The 17822-nt window shown below is 43.0% G+C and overlaps 1 protein-coding gene across 1 annotated transcript in view; it reads right to left on the bottom strand.

Annotated features, from left to right (window-relative positions):
* The window catches only part of Plcl2 (phospholipase C like 2), a 192686-nt gene that overhangs the window by 30872 nt on the left and 143992 nt on the right, over positions 1-17822 (bottom strand). The window contains exon 5 of the mRNA XM_075980960.1: positions 13238-13313. Within this exon, the coding sequence (XP_075837075.1) occupies positions 13238-13313 (76 nt within the window). The remainder of the gene's footprint in view (positions 1-13237; positions 13314-17822) is intronic.

Genomic DNA, 17822 nt, shown 5'->3' with positions numbered 1-17822 from the left:
TCAACCTACAGGGCTACACTGCCTGGTACCTCCTCTCTCTTCCTATCCCATCCAGCTTACATCCAGATCCCCCCACCCTCTGTTTCTCTTCCCCCTCCCTTCCCTGGTGGCAGAGAACCTCCCTGCTCTGCCTGCTTGGGCGCTGGGTCCTAACCCCAAGCGTAGGGTAAAGGGGAGCTCGGGGGCTTCTTTGTCCCCATAGCCCGCCTGCAGCAAGCAGGGTGGGCCCTTTGTCTGCGAGCGAACCAAGCAGCACGGAGTTTCGATCAGGGCACCTAGTGAGACATCATTGTGGTGAGTGAGTGCTGCGGCACCCGGGAACAGCCCGCCTACACTTCCTGATCAACCTACAGGGCTACACTGCCCGGTACCTCCTCTCTCTTCCTATCCCATCCAGCTTACATCCAGATCCCCCCACCCTCTGTTTCTCTTCCCCCTCCCTTCCCTGGTGGCAGAGAACCTCCCTGCTCTGCCTGCTTGGGCGCTGGGTCCTAACCCCAAGCGTAGGGTAAAGGGGAGCTCGGGGGCTTCTTTGTCCCCATAGCCCGCCTGCAGCAAGCAGGGTGGGCCCTTTGTCTGCGAGCGAACCAAGCAGCACGGAGTTTCATCAGGGCACCTAGTGAGACATCATTGTGGTGAGCGAGTGCTGCGGCACCCGGGAACAGCCCGCCTACACTTCCTGATCAACCTACAGGGCTACACTGCCCGGTACCTCCTCTCTCTTCCTATCCCATCCAGCTTACATCCAGATCCCCCCACCCTCTGTTTCTCTTCCCCCTCCCTTCCCTGGTGGCAGAGAGCCTCCCTGCTCTGCCTGCTTGGGCGCTGGGTCCTAACCCCAAGCGTAGGGTAAAGGGGAGCTCGGGGGCTTCTTTGTCCCCATAGCCCGCCTGCAGCAAGCAGGGTGGGCCCTTTGTCTGCGAGCGAACCAAGCAGCACGGAGTTTCGATCAGGGCTCCTAGTGAGACATCATTGTGGTGAGTGAGTGCTGCGGCACCCGGGAACAGCCCGCCTACACTTCCTGATCAACCTACAGGGCTACACTGCCCGGTACCTCCTCTCTCTTCCTATCCCATCCAGCTTACATCCAGATCCCCCTACCCCCTGTCTCCCTCCATCCCTCCCTTCTTGGAGCAGAGTGCCGCCCTGTTCAGCCTGCCTGGGCGCTGGGACTGAACCCGAAGGTGAGTGCAAAGGGGAAGGTGGTAGCTCCTTTGCCTCCATAACCTGCCTGCAGCAAGCAGGGTGGGCCTTTGTTTGGAAGCTAACCAAGCAGCAAGGAGATCGGAACTGGACTCCAGGAGAAACATCACGGGGGAGTGACATCACTTGGAAGGTACATCAGTTGGCAAGAAGACCTGATCCTGTAAAAGAAGATCCATAGGAGAATATTGGAAGGAAGAGATGGGGAGACGCCAATGCAAGAATTCACCCAACAATCTGAAGAACAACACGAAACCACCAGAAGCCAGTGACCTCACAACAGGAGGACATGAACACCTTAATCATGAAGAAGGAGAAAAGACTGACTTCATGACAGTGATTGACACCCTTAAACAGCATATAAAAAACGCCCTTATAGAAATGGATGAGAAGTATAACAGAAAGTTCGAGGAATTGAGTAAATCAGTGAATGATACCCTAGGAAAGCAAGGAAAAACAATCAAGCAGATAATGGAAACAGTTCATGATTTGAAAAATGAAATGGAGGCAAAGAAGAAAACACAAACAGAGGGCCGGCTGGATATGGAAAACCTAGGTAAACGAATAGAGACTACAGAAACAAGCATAACCAGCAGAATACAAGAGATAGAAGAAAGAATCTCAGAGTCTGAGGATAACATAGAGAAAATAAACGCACTGATCAAAGAAAACAGCAAGTCCAACAAACTCTCATCACAAAACATTCAGGAAATATGGGACACAATAAAAAGACCAAACCTAAGAATAATTGGAGTAGAAGAAGGAGAAGAAGTGCAGCTCAACGGTCCAGAAAATATACTTAACAAAATTATAGAAGAAAACTTTCCCAACCTGAAGAAGGATGTACCTATGAAGGTTCAAGAGGCATACAGAACCCCAAATAGGCTGGATCAAAAAAAAACATCCCCTCGCCATATAATAATCAAAACACAAAATATACAGAATAAAGAAAGAATATTAAGAGCCGCAAAGGAAAAAGGCCAACTTACTTATAAAGGTAAACCTATCAGACTTACACCTGACTTCTCTATGGAAACCATGAAAGCCAGAAGGTCCTGGATAGATGTACTGCAAAAACTAAGAGACCATGGATGCAAGCCCAGACTACTATATCCAGCCAAGCTTTCGTTCACCATAAATGGAGAAAACAAAATTTTCCAGGATAAAAACAAATTTAAGCAATACGTAGCCACAAATCCAGCCTTACAGAAAATAATAGAAGGAAAATCACTAACCAAGGAGTCCAACAAAGACCTCAATAACTCAGACATCTAGAGACCCTTCACCAGCGCAACTCAAAGAAGGGAAACACACAAACCCTACTACTTAAAAAGTGACCGGAGTTAACAACCACTGGTCATTAATATCACTTAATGTCAATGGACTCAACTCACCTATAAAAAGGCACAGGCTAAGAGACTGGATACGAAAACAGGATCCAACATTCTGCTGTCTACAAGAAACACACATCAACCACAAAGACAGGCACCTACTCAGAGTAAAGGGCTGGGAAAAGGCTTATCAAGCAAATGGACCTAAGAAACAAGCAGGTGTGGCCATACTAATTTCTAACAAAGTTGACTTCAAACTTAAATCAATCAAAAGAGATGGAGAGGGACATTTTATACTCATAACAGGAAAAATTCATCAGGAAGAAATCTCAATCCTGAATATCTATGCCCCTAATATAAAAGCACCCACGTATGTAAAAGAAACATTGCTAAAATTCAAGGCAGCCATCAAACCGCACACACTAATAGTAGGAGACTTCAACACTCCTCTTTCACCAATGGACAGGTCAATCAGACAGAAACCTAACAGAGAAATTAGAGAATTAATGGAGGTAATGAAGCAAATGGACTTAACAGACATCTATAGAATATTCCACCCAAATAGGAAAGAATATACCTTTTTCTCTGCAGCTCATGGAACCTTCTCGAAAATTGACCACATACTTGGTAACAAAGCTAACTTACACAGCTACAAAAAAATATTACTAACCACCTGTGTCTTATCAGACCACCATGGATTAAAGTTAGAATTCAGCAACAATGCTACCCCCAGAAAGCCTACAAACTCATGGAAACTGAACAGTCAACTACTGAACCATACCTGGATTAAGGAGGAAATAAAGAAAGAAATTAAAGTCTTCCTTGAATTCAATGAAAATAAAGAAACAACATACTCGAACTTATGGGACACTATGAAAGCAGTCCTGAGAGGAAAGTTCATAGCACTAAGTGCCCACTTAAAGAAAACAGAGAAAGCACATATTGGAGACTTAACAGCCCACCTGAAAGCTCTAGAAAAAAAAGAAGCAGACTCACCTAGGAGGAGTAGAAGACTGGAAATAATCAAACTGAGGGCTGAAATCAACAAAATAGAAACACAAAAAACAATCCAAAGAATCAATGAATCAAGAAGCTGGTTCCTGGAAAAAATAAACAAGATTGACAAACCCCTATCCAAACTAATCAAACGGCAGAGAGAAAATTTGCAAATCAATAAGATCAGAAATGAAAAGGGGGACATAACCACAAACACAGAGGAAATTCAGAGAGTCATTAGATCTTACTACAAAAGCTTGTATGCCACTAAACTGGAAAATGTAAAAGAAATGGACACTTTCTTAGATAAATACGATTTACCAAAATTAAATCAGGACCAGGTGAACAAGCTAAACAGACCTGTCAGTCGCGAAGAACTAGAAGCTGTTATCAAAAACCTCCCTACCAAAAAAAGCCCAGGGCCAGATGGTTTCAATGCGGAATTCTACCAGAACTTCCAAGAAGACCTAATACCTATACTCCTCAATGTATTCCACAATATAGAAACAGAAGGGTCATTACCAAATTCCTTTTATGAAGCTACAGTTACTCTGATACCAAAACCACACAAAGACTCAACCAGGAAAGAGAATTACAGGCCGATCTCACTCATGAATATCGACGCAAAAATCCTCAACAAAATACTGGCAAACCGAATCCAAGAACACATCCGAAAAATTATCCATTATGATCAAGTAGGCTTCATTCCTGAGATGCAGGGCTGGTTCAACATACGAAAATCTATCAATGTAATCCATCATATAAATAAACTGAAAGAAAAAAAACCATATGATCATTTCATTAGATGCTGAAAAAGCATTTGACAATATTCAACATCCATTTATGTTAAAAGTCTTGGAGAGATTAGGGATACAAGGGTCATACCTAAATATAATAAAAGCTATATACAGCAAGCCGACAGCTAACATCAAATTAAATGGAGAGAAACTCAAAGCCATCCCGCTTAACTCAGGAACACGACAAGGCTGCCCACTTTCGCCATACCTCTTCAATATAGTGCTGGAAGTTCTAGCAATAGCAATAAGACAGCATAATGGGATCAAGGGGATTCGAATTGGAAATGAAGAAGTTAAACTTTCGTTATTCGCAGATGATATGATAGTGTACATAAGCGACCCCCAAAATTCCACCAAAGAACTTTTACAGCTGATAAACAGCTTTAGTAATGTGGCAGGATACAAGATCAACTCCAAAAAATCAGTCGCCCTCCTATACTCAAAGGATATGGAAGCAGAGAGGGAAATCAGAGAAGCTTCTCCATTCACGATAGCCACAAACAGCATAAAATATCTTGGGGTAAATCTAACCAAGGAAGTGAAAGATCTATTTGACAAGAACTTTAAGGCATTGAAGAAAGAAATTGAAGAGGATACCAAAAAATGGATGGACATCCCTTGCTCTTGGATTGGGAGGATCAACATAGTAAAAATGGCAATTCTACCAAAGGCAATTTATAGATTCAATGCAATCCCCATCAAGATCCCATCAAAATTCTTCACAGATCTGGAGAGGACAATAATCAACTTTATATGGAAAAACAAAAAACCCAGGATAGCCAAAACAATCCTATACAATAAAGGATCTTCTGGAGGCATTACCATCCCTGACTTCAAACTCTATTACAGAGCTACAGTAATGAAAACAGGGTGGTACTGGCATAAAAACAGAGAAGTCGACCAATGGAATCGTATAGAAGACCCGGACTTTATCCCACAAACCTATGAACACCTCATTTTCGATAAAGGAGCTAAAAGTTTACATTGGAAGAAAGAAAGCATCTTCAACAAATGGTGCTGGCACAACTGGATGTCAACCTGTAGAAGAATGAAAATAGACCCATATCTATCACCGTGCACAAAACTCAAGTCCAAATGGATTAAAGACCTCAATATCAGCCCGAAAACACTGAACCTGATAGAAGAGAAAGTGGGCAATACCCTACAACAGATGGGCACAGGCGATCGCTTCTTAGGTATAACCCCAGAAGCACAGACATTAAGGGCAACATTGAATAAATGGGACCTACTAAAACTGAGAAGCTTCTGTATAGCAAAGGACACTGTCACTAAGACACAAAGGCAACCCACTGACTGGGAGAAGATCTTCACTAACCCCGCAACAGACAAAGGTCTGATCTCCAAAATATATAGAGAACTCAAGAAACTAGACTTTAAAATGCTAATTAACCCAATTAAAAAATGGGGCGCTGAACTGAACAGAGAATTCTCAACAGAAGAAGTTCAAATGACCAAAAGACACTTAAGGTCATGCTCAACCTCCTTAGCGATCAGGGAAATGCAAATCAAAACAACTTTGAGATATCATCTTACACCTGTAAGATTGGCTAAAGTCAAAAACAACAAGGATAGCCTTTGCTGGAGAGGCTGTGGAGGAAGGGGTACCCTCATCCATTGCTGGTGGGAATGCAATCTTGTGCAACCACTGTGGAAGTCAGTGTTTCGGTTTCTCCGGAAATTCGGGATCAACCTACCCCTGGACCCAGCAATACCACTCTTGGGAATTTACCCAAGAGATGCTCTATCACATGTCAAAAGCATTTGTTCAACTATGTTCATAGCAGTATTATTTGTAATAGCCAGAACCTGGAAACAACCTAGATGCCCTTCAATGGAAGAATGGATGAAGAAAGTATGGAATATATACACACTAGAGTACTACGCTGCGGTAAAAAACAATGACTTCTCGAATTTTGCATGCAAATGGATGGAAATAGAAAACACTATCCTGAGTGAGGTATCCCAGGCCCAAAAAGACGAACATGGGATGTACTCACTCATAATTGGTTTCTAGTCATAAATAGGGTTCACGGAGTCTACAATAGGCGAATCTAAAGAAGCTAAGTAAGAAGGTGAACCCAAGGAAAAACATATAGTTATCCTCTTGGATAAGGGAAGTAGACAAAATTGCCGGGGGGAAAAGTGGGATCTTGGGGGTGGGGTGGGATGGGGGTTAGGGGAGATGGGGAGAGAAAAGGTAGAAGGGAAGGAGGGTGGACTTGGGGAAACAGGAGGATCGGGATAAAGGAAGGTTGTATAGGGGAGCACGGAACCACAATTCTTAGTTAAGGGACCCACTTTAGGGTGGGCAGGAGACTTGACCCTAGAGGGGCTCCCAGGTGCCCAAGCTGAGGTCCCCAGTTAGTTCCCTGGGCAGCTGAGGATAGGGAACCTGAAATGACCCTACCCTAGAGCAATACTGACGAATATATTGCATACCATCCTAGAACTTGCATCTGGCGATGGATGGAGATAGAGACAGAGACTCACACTGGAGCACTGGACTGAGCTCCCAAGGTCCCAATGAGGAGCAGAAGGAGTGAGAACATGAGCAAAGATGTCGGGACCACGAGGAGTGCACCCACCCACTGAGACAGTGGAGATGATCTACTGCGAGCTCACCAAGGCCAGCTGGACTGTTACCAGAAAAAGCATGGGATAAAACTGGACTCTCGGAACATGGCGAACAATGAGGGCTGATGAGACGCCAAGGACAATGGCACGCGGTTTTGATCCTATGCAATGTGCTGGCTTGGTGGGAGCCTAGCCAGTCTGGATGTTCACCTTCCTAGATATGGATGGAGGGGGGAGGACCTAGGACGTACCACAGGGCAGGGAACCCTGACAGCTCTCTGGACTGGAAAGGGAGGGGGAGAGGAGTGGGGGGAAGGGGAGAGGGGTGGGAGGAGGGGGAGAAGAGTGGGAGGAGGGGGAGAAGAGTGGGAGGAGGGGGAGGGAAATGGGAGCCTGGTGGGAGGAGGTGGAAATTTGTTTTTTTTTTCTTTTCTTTATCCTCCTTTTATCAATAAAAAAATTAAAAAAAAAAAAAAAGAAATAAAGGTTAAAAAGCTACATAAAGATGGAAAATACACAAAGAATCTGGATACTATATGTTATTGTGCTGTCTTTGATGCCTTGACTTCAAAATTTAAGTGAAAAGATATGTTACTTTGGAGAAGAGGTTTCGCTTTTGTTCCCACAGGAAATGGGAGGCCGTAGATTCATTCTACGTTAAGAAAAATCAAGTTTTATAAAGGAAGACCATCTGAAAAATCTCCAATAGGAGCGGATGGCCCAAATGATCCAATAGTTTAGAGGACCTCTGTTTGAGTTTCCTCTGAGATCAAGAACATCAAAAATAGCCTTAACACTGTTGCCTGAGATAATCAAGCCTCACAAAATATTCCAGTCAAGACCTGACCATAATCCTAAGTTTTCTTTAGGTCCCCATAGGATTATCAGCACCCCCAATCAGCAGAAAGTAGCCTAGAAAACTATGCCCATGTTCCCCCAAAATGGATTATGGATGTTTTTCTTTGTTTAGAGTGTTGGTTGCAAGTTGTTACAGATAATGGTCAGAAAGAAAGCTAAGCAAGGGAGATTAGATTCACAGTTTTTGCTTTGAAAAAAAGGGGGAAGAGCTGTGGGACAATGGTCTTGTTCCTATAAAGATTTGTCACTTGTATTGGTTTTAATAAAACACTGATTGGCCAGTAGCCAGGTAGAAAAGTATAGGCAGGGCGACCAGAACAGGAGAATTCTGTGAAGAGGAAAGGCTCAGTCTGCAGTCGTCACCCAGATGCAGAGGAAGCAAGATGAGAATGCCTCACTGATAAAGGTACCAAGCCACGTGGCAAACACAATCAAGAATTATGGGTTAATGTAAGATATAAGAGTTAGTTAATAAGAAAGCCTGAGCTAATAAGCCATGCACTTTATAACTAATGTAGACTTCTGTGTGTTTCTCTGGGACTGAACAGCTGCAGGACCGAGTGGGACAGAAACCTCTGTCAAGAAAGCTGACTCAGTCATTAGCACAAAACTTCAAAATCAGATTCTGAAAAACATATATAGATAGAGAGCTATAAAGGACTCATTCTAGATGAAGTTCCATTAACCAGCTAAGAGGAAGGCAATAAAAGCTTTTACTCTCTGGAGGGTTGCCTTATTCCCTTTACTCAGGGGCGCTGAAGCTAGGAACTGGACTAGGAACTGGACTGCCTGTGAGCCTCCTGGAGCTTCCACATGTAGATGCCCTCCTGGGCATCTACACATCCAAGCAGGTAGTGTGCAGTGTGAATGAAATTGCTGGTTGGACCCCATCTACTTCCACTGCCACCACGCCAGCTTCTATGCAGCTTTCCTGGGGCAGCAGATGAACAATTACCACTCATTGGGTCACTGTCCCTTGTTCGGCTGCTTTCAGTTCCTGAAATATTGCTGTTCCTATTGTCTTTATGGATTTCATTTAAAAAAAAGCCCCTGTGGTCATTTTAATGAGGTATCAGGAGTGAACAAATATTAATCAAAGGTGTTAATTCTTTAACAGGAAGTACATAGTCTCCTCCAGTGAAGATTTTCCACTTAAAACTACCCGATAAAAATGTGTTTCCATCTAGTTCCCTGAGCTTCAAGAAGGAAGGCAATTCAGTGATGAGAAGGAGACCCATACGACAAAGCAGGGCTATAGATTCGGACATTGGAAGAGAAAAAGAAATAGAGACAAGGGGGAAATAGTTCTTTTTCTAGAAGAATTTGACAGATTGCATCAGTGTGTATGTATGTTTTAAAAATAATTCTTCCTCTGCAGGTTCCTGATCAGCTCTCCTGCATGTGTCCTTACACTTGCTCGCTTAAGAAAGGGTGTGCTAAGTCATACACACTTATTCCTGCATAGTTCTGTCTGTCCTCACTTCCTGTCATACACACTTATTCCTGCATAGTTCTGTCTGTCCTCACTTCCTGTCATACACACTTATTCCTGCATAGTTCTGTCTGTCCTCACTTCCTGTCATACACACTTATTCCTGCATAGTTCTGTCTGTCCTCACTTCCTGTCATACACACTTATTCCTGCATAGTTCTGTCTGTCGTCACTTCTTGTCATACACACTTATTCCTGCATAGTTCTGTCTGTCCTCACTTCCTGTCATACACACTTATTCCTGCATAGTTCTGTCTGTCGTCACTTCTTGTCATACACACTTATTCCTGCATAGTTCTGTCTGTCGTCACTTCTTGGTCTTATTCATATGGTGTTCAGACGGTGCCTCCTGCAGTGCCTTGCACGATACAGTTTGTAACCAGCTTCTTCAGATGGCACTGTGAGCCCCAACTGAACAAATCTACCCACGGAGTCCCCAGCTTCCCCTTCCCCTTGCTTCCCCAAGCTGAGGCTCCCTGGGGCAGCACTTCTCTGTGCAGCTGCTCAGGCAAATGCCCTCCTCAGATCTTATCCTTTCTCTAAAAGTCACATTGTTTCTGCTGTCTCAGAAAAGGGTCTGCTCCCTTCTTAAGATCAAGTGTTCCATCCCTCCTCACCTCATCATTTTCGTTTTTAATTCTAAGTGTGCGTGTGTTTGAACATCTTCCTTCTTTACTGGGTCCTCCAGGTTCCCATGAACAAGCATTTTCTCATTAAACATTTTTCTTACCCCCTAATTCTCTCTGCCCTAGCTTTCCCTGAAAGAATAAACTAGAGAAGCCTTGCTACCCATCAGTACTGTTCCCATGGCTTGTTCTCCTGCCCTCAAGGGTCTGTCCCCCTGGGGGCCTGCAGACTGACTGCTCCTCAGAGCAACAGGGCCTGCCCAACTCTCTCTCCACAACACCAACGATGCACTTCTCTCCCACAAAATCTATTGAAGTTCAAGGAGTGTAAGCAAAGGCACACACCTTAAAAAGTGATGGGTGGATGCTGGCTAGAATTACTATTCCACTGAGTTGTTTAAATGAAATGGTATCTAATAAAATATGAATTTTGACTTAAAAGCTAGAAATTCGTCTGAGTTCCTTCTTTATGACATTCTGGTGACCTGATCTTCCTGTGAAAGATTGAAGTTCTTCAAGTGGAGCCATAATGACTTCTATAGTAAAATCTTACACAAGTGTCTTCTGAACTCGATACAGGTTAGCAATTCTTCATTTGACTAATGACTGTATGTCCTTACAATAACTATAAACATAAAGAATGAAAGACCAGGGGTCTAAGACCTCCTGCATAGTGGCAAGGGTAACTTAAACCTAAAAGTCATCTTGGTTTGCCTATTTGTAGCTTTCTCTCCAGGGCTAACCTGGAGCCTCACACAGTGGTCACCCCACGTCTCATCAGACTAATGCCTGCTATACAACATTCTACTGCGTGCAGCAAGCATTTTCTTATCAGCTGCACAACACAAGCCCATTATAGACGTTATCAAATTTCATAAACCTGTGAATCTGCAAAGAAAAAACCCCACACAAATAGTTGAATTAACAGAGTTCCTGTTTAAAATTTCACAAAATTCAACATACTGATACATGTGTTTAACAGAATACTTAATAAAAGTCAAATCCCATTTCTTTAGTTAACACCTGCACAGAATCTTAGAATGCATGTTTTGGGCAAGATACAGAGTGTGACAACATACAATCTTGCTGCTGTAGGAAGCAGTCTGATTTGGAAGATGAAATACAGTAATAAAATGCACAACTGAAGTTCTGTCAACTGAAGGGAGAAAGTGGACTGAAGGACTCCACAGAACACTTTAGTAACACGAACCCTAGTGGACTGAAGGACTCAACAGAACACTTTAGTAACACAAACCCTAGTGGACTGAAGGACTCAACAGAACACTTTAGTAACACAAACCCTAGCATCATGAAAGGTCTTCAGAAACACTGGGCAACTTCAACAGTACTACATCCTGGCGAGTGAGTCCTGCTGGAGGGAAAGTCTGTGAGAATGGGTGGGGAAGCAGGGGAAGAGCAGCCTGCAGAGCAACAGGGTACTTCCTTTCCTTCCTCCCTGCTTTCAGAAGCACCTTCTCAAGATTGACAATGTTCCCAACTAATTCTGTTTTTTCAAATTCTGCGCACACAGCTGAAGCCTTTTGCTCAGTAACCCTCTTGTCTTGTTATAAACCTCAGAGGCTCTGCATCACTTCTCGAGTGAGCTGAGAGTACTGACTAACAACACACCAAGGCAGTGGCTCTCGACCCACAGGTCACAAACCCTTTGGCAAACCTCTATCTCCAAAAATATTAAAGTTAGAAAGCAGCAACGGAATAATTTTGTAGTTGGGAGTCAGCACAACATGAGGAACTGTACTAAAGGGTCGCCGTGTCAGGAAGGTTGAGAACCACTACTCTTTAAGTACCCAACATTCCAACCATATCTTCTGCATGATTTGAAGATTCTAGAAAGATAAAATTAGACCCACATACTTTTCACATTTTGGTATGTAAGAGCTATCAAGAGCCTTATGCATATAAAAGTTCAAAATGTATTTATTAAATGAGGGAGCAGATGGTATACGACGAATCTTCGATAACATTGGCAACATGGCGGGAGACTTGGTTGATGGTCTTGTTTGTGAGTTAGGAGATCAGATTAGCATCACATGTTCTGCTATTCTGTGTAGGATAATGTCATGCCAAAATGGCATTTGGATGGATACTGTAGGGAGAACTAGCTTGGAAAGGACCAGAAATAAAAACATTTTGCTAACAGTATTTTACTGACAAAAAAAAATGTAGATTTGGGAGTTTTTTGATTAGTCACAAATATGAATATTCATCCAATAAATACCAAAACTTTTCACACATGCCTTTATTTTCTATCTACTTTAACTCATTTCTGAAAAAGTGGCTTTTAAAAAGCACAGCAATTGTGAAATCTCTTTATTGTAAAGAGACCCCAGAAAGCAAGGTCAACCTTCTTCAAACTTGAAATATCTTCATGTTAGAACCTTACAATCTGATCCTTGAAACTGGACAACTGAAAACACTGTATTTTCATCACAATATAGACACTTGCAAAGTATTACAACTACAAATATCTACAGATGGTTCCTGGTTTACGAGGGCTCAAACTTGTGATTTTAAACACAGCCATGGAGTGAAAGTGGGAAGAATACACAGCTCGAGTTCCAACGTTCTCACTCCCAAGGCAGGCCGCAGCTACGTGTTCATGGGCAACAGCTTATGCTCTGTGGTGCGCTGTGCATCTACGCCACACTGCTCAGCAGGGTGGTGAGTTCAGTGTGTTTTCTCTATATGGCATTTTATACGTACAAGATGTTTACTGCATCATAATCCCATTGTCTACAGAGGCTCCTCACATAAAAGGCATTTTACAGCACAGTGCAGTACTCTATCAACACCTGAAAATGGAAACACACTAACAGTAAAGGGGCTCTCTTTTCTCAGAGCCATGCCTCACTCCAGTCACCCTCACCGCATTACGAGCTCACTGGTGACAGCCAGGAGGCTTCCCAGCAAATACAGAACCAAGGAAGAGATTAATACAGGCTCTTATCATAGCTTCATGCTAGAAACGCCTGGAGGTGGTTGAGTTTTGGAGAAAAGGCCTCATTATGTAGCCCAGATTGCTCTCAAACTCACCACAATCCTGCCCCAGCGTCCCAAGTGCTGGCACTACCGATGTTAGCCACCTTGTTTAGACCATCGGCAGAGTCTGGTAGTTACGGGCCTCCTAGTCAACCGGTGCTGATGTATCTGCAATCTCTCTCCAGGGACACCCATCATCTGGGGTTGAGAACCACTGCTTTAGTGTTTAGCCATGGAAAAATAAGTATCTTATTTGTTTTTTTCAGAGTACCAAAACGAGAACATAGTTTTGTGGAAACTGATGATGGTGGTAGTTTTGTTTTAAAGAAACCCACTCACCTGCCTTCTGGCAATGCACAATCTTTTCATACACAGCATCTGCATTCTCGATCAGCGCCTTGAGAGACTGCATCATCTGTAAAGGAACAGCCACACGTGAGATCACACCAGACAGCCAGGTTCTAAACTCAGGCAGACAGGTTCATGCGCAGGTGGACTGGGTAGAACCACACTCCGGGGTATTCACATGGTACGCACTGAACTTGCCTTGGGCGGTATCAATGGGTGTGTTCAACCTATCTAAGGACTCTTCTGGGTTTTTTGTTTGTCTGTTTTTTGAGGTTTGGTCTTATACTGTAGTTTAGGGTGACTTGGAACTCGGGTGGACCAAATGGCCTTAAAATCCGACAAAATTCCCAGCCCAGCCTTTTAAGAGTTGGGAATGAGGCACTGTGCCTGACACACTGTGCCTGACACTGACCTGAGTTCTAACCACCACCACCCCCCCTTTTTCTTTTTGATTTTCGAGACAGGGTTTCTCTGTAGCTTTTGGTTCTTGTCCTGGAACTAGCTCTTCTAGACCAGGCTGGCTTCGATCTCACAGAGATCCGCCTGCCTCTGCCTCCCGAGTGCTGGGATTAAAGGCGTGCGCCACTACCACCTAGCACCCCTGCATTTTATAAACAGCTTAACACCTAGAAACTTCCACCCACTTTAGCCAAAATGTTTTCATAAGGAAATTAGTTTAAAAACATAATAGAACTACGGCTGTAACTGTGGTAGAGCACTCATGGAGCACACTCCCTAGTCCCCCAACCCACACACAGGAGGAGAGAGGTGAAACCAGCAGCAGTGTATGATGGCATTCACCACAAACAGTATTAAAACACCACACCTCCTAAAACTGTTTCCTCAATGGTTTGATTCAGTACCTTGCTGAGGACTAGGAGTCAGAGAGACCCCTGGTAGGCAGTCAGATAAAAACAAGGACATGACTAGGTAGTAAAGATGGTGAACTTCAAAATGGCTGCCTTCGTCTTCACCCTCCAACCCTGAGACAAAGTATGGCAACTCAGAACAAAGGTCTTATGGTTGTTTCTCCCGCCAGCAGAGCCCCAGCTGAGGAACTGGCTCAACAAGTTCGAGGCCAGACTAGGGCATGTCAAGCACCAGTCTTAGGAAAAGCAGCCATTCTGTCCTTCTACAAACTAAAACCACCCTACTCTGAAGGGGAAAAGACCCTTCAGAGATTTTAAAAGGCAACCCCAGAGAAAACACCAAATTTTCGGGTCCTTGCATATCTCCTCTGCTTTTGGGGGGGTCTTTTCCCCCCATTTTTCTGTGTGCCTACTGTATCTGTGTGCTTCCTTACCTCGGCTAAAAGTCTTTCTTCAACTTCTGATTTTGTCTGCTGAGTTTGATATTTCTTCCCTGCTACTTTTGGCTCAAGATTTTTCCTGCCTTTTAAATTTTTTAATGGGCAGAGAAACCTGATTGAGACTCCTAGACCTGAACACATCTGTTCCTTTAAATTTTACCTTGTTTTGCTTTGTATTGCTTATCACTAACTGCCAGCACAATTATTTTTTAGTAGTTAAATACAGATTGAATTATTTGCATGATCAGAGAAAACCACATTTTTGTTACATTCATTTAAAATATAATCCACCATGCCTTTTAAGTGCACTATTTTCTTACAGACAGTTTCCTGTGTTTTAAGACAGGAAACGGCAAGTTTAGCAGAGCTCTGTGTTCACTGAGGACGCAGAGCCCACGGCCTCGCAGAAGAATTCAATTTAGCATTCACTCTTCAAGCTCTGAGTAATTCATGGAAATTAAACTATTCTGTTCACAGCTTAACGTATGGAGCAGGCAGTGATGAAAGAAGAGCTAAGAACCCATTGTGCTGATAGAAAGTCACTTGTGCCATTACAAATCTGCATACTGAAAAGGTCCAGGCCATTATCAGTAGCCTTTGTTCCGTTTTTGATGCTAAGCCACATTAGAGTTGTGACGAAACAAGCTCTCTTCCTAGCAAGGTCGCTTGCCACATCATTATCAAGGAACTGGCTAATAGTGGTCTGTCAACAAAGCAGAAAAAGGGAAAACACAGGCAATAAAATGAACCCAGTTGTGAGGTGGGGGAGCAGGCGGGATGGAGAACAAAGCCACAGCATCAGCACAGGCTCTTTCACACACATGAACTTAGGGGCAGAGAAGTATGTACTTATGAGTTCTGGTCCTGCTGCATCCTTTCTTGGGGACAATATAAAATCCTTCAAAATAACACTCTTCTTATAAAAGGAGCTTATTAAAGACATCACACCTCATAATGTGAGGATTAAAAAACTGGCTCAAGGAAGACATTTGCAAATGGTGGCTGCCATGGTCTCCATTAACTGGCAGAGCGTTTTTTCTGCAAGCTCAAAATTAGCTGGTGAGCATGCCTTCTTTTCATATGCTCATTGACAACGCTGCCAGCATGTGACTAACTTTGGTGCTCCTTGGGAGTCTGCTGTGTAGCTCAGAGAATCTACACAGCACAGGTCACTATGAGAATTACCTTCCAAGGAGAACCACCAGAGCTGAAATTGTTCTACCTCCCCAGGTTACAGTGCATAAAAAGCCTTGAGAAATCTCAAGAATGTGGACTGGGAAGCTCCTCTGTTTTCTGTGCTTGCTAATTCTGTAATTGTGCACGCGTGTGTGCACGCGTGTGCGAGTATAAATACGTGTGTGTGTGTGTGCACATGCACATGAGGTATATCTATGTGTGTGTGTGCAGGCTGAGAGGTTTTGCCCCTCTTGGTCAGTGGCTTCTCTCTTGCACTCCCTCTCTCTGCACCTGACTCAGCTCAGTCTGGCCAAGCTTACTAAGGATTCTCCCAGATGCTGCTGTCCCTACTTATGTTCTTCCTTTTTTTCCACAATAAACCTCCTCCTCCATAGCTTGAAGCAGTCATATCTTTTGTTTTTTTATTCACTCTTTGTGCCAGAATCTGAGCTAAGTGCTTATACAGAATGGAGAAATGCTGTTGACGCTGAGACTAGGTAGGGAAAGAAGACAGAGAACAGCGAGCTACTGGACTGAATGGAAAACATGTGGCTCTGAGGATGCTGCAGGCGCAGCAGGATTGATTCAGTAAGAAGCAATTCCTACCTGCTCTGCTAGTTTATAGTCAGCAATTATAGTACGAATGCTGGAGAAAGATGTTCAAGATGTAATTCTCGCCTCCTCCATACAAAGTGTCAGCGCTGTATCTCACAGGACTGCTAGCATGACCCACCTGAGGAAGTCAGGTTCTTAGTCTTGCAGATGTGAACAGAGCGGTGAGCCACTTCCTCAGGGCCATCTGGTACTATGGACGATGGAACTGAAACTGATAAACTGGCCATCCCATTTGCCTTCAAAGACTCTGACTGTCCTATAAAACCACGACCTTTTGAGTAGCAATTGCACAAGTGAAGAGGGACACTCAGAAGCCAAGGGGACTCCTGAGAGACAGGCAAAAAGGAAGCACTATGCCCACCATTGACACTGGTTCAGAGTCATTGGTTTTCTTCTTAAATTTTCAAGTTTATTTTTCCGTGCTGGAGATCGCAGAACTTGTCCTGCCAGCAAGTATACTGCTGCTGTGCTTCAAGAGCAAACCATCCTTTCAAATGATGTTTCAATACAACACTCAGAACACGTGTTTAAAATAGTTTAGCAATATGCAAATTACTTTACACTGCTTAACAATTTGTTATTATAAAAGAAATAATGTATATTTAATATGAAAGCACTAGAATAAACATCTGAGATCTGAGTGCAGACAAAAGCAAAAAATGTGTGTGTGAAATGAGTAAGCTCCCTCAAGTTGTTCTGTCTTCTCTGTGTATATGACATTGGTAAGTCAACAAAATGCAAAGTTGGTTTTATAAACATTATTTACAGAACTCAAGTGAAAGGGTTTCCTTGATGTCTATCAGGAGAGAGGCTTGGCACAGCACCGAATGCCAGATGGAATAATGAGCCACAGGGCATGGGTACTGTTTATTCTGTACAAAATACCTTTATACAGTCACTGCTAATGAATTTTTGTTAGTTTTGTTAGGAGTTTAGTAAGCTCCTAAATTTCTAACACTAATTCACTAGGAAACTGTGAATTTAACATAGCTCAGAAATCCACCTAGTAAATTTGTTCAACTCTAATGTAAGGTTTAATACAAAACTAAAGCAGATGGAAAAAAAAACTTCAACTAAAAGTAAAGAAAAAGTTAAAATTTATATTTTATTAAACTACTATATTCACTAAAAGTCCGAAATGCCTTCATAAGAGAGCTCTGTTTTGAAAGTAACTCCCCATATTAACGTAAGGTCTGTAAATAAAACCACAGAAGAACTTACTACGTCACACTAAGTTGGTATCAGTTACTGCTTTATCTTCTGTTTGAAATTTGTTTCTCAACAATTAAGAAAAGTTTGGTTTTGGAATAAGAATGTTAATGGTTTCATATGAGGATTTTAAATTTGTTTTTGAGTCAATTTCTGTCAACTAAGGAACACAGACTTTAACAAAAGTGGTTCACCATTCATTTTCTTTGGGTGACAATCTCGATAACGTCTTCTGAGCTACAGGCTTTCCCTTACCTTCTCTAACAG

Source organism: Microtus pennsylvanicus, chromosome 7 (assembly GCF_037038515.1).
Source record: "Microtus pennsylvanicus isolate mMicPen1 chromosome 7, mMicPen1.hap1, whole genome shotgun sequence".
In the NCBI taxonomy this organism is placed as follows: Eukaryota; Metazoa; Chordata; class Mammalia; order Rodentia; family Cricetidae; genus Microtus; species Microtus pennsylvanicus.
The sequence above is the reverse complement of the archived record's forward strand: the minus strand, read 5'-3'. Positions and strand labels throughout refer to the sequence as shown.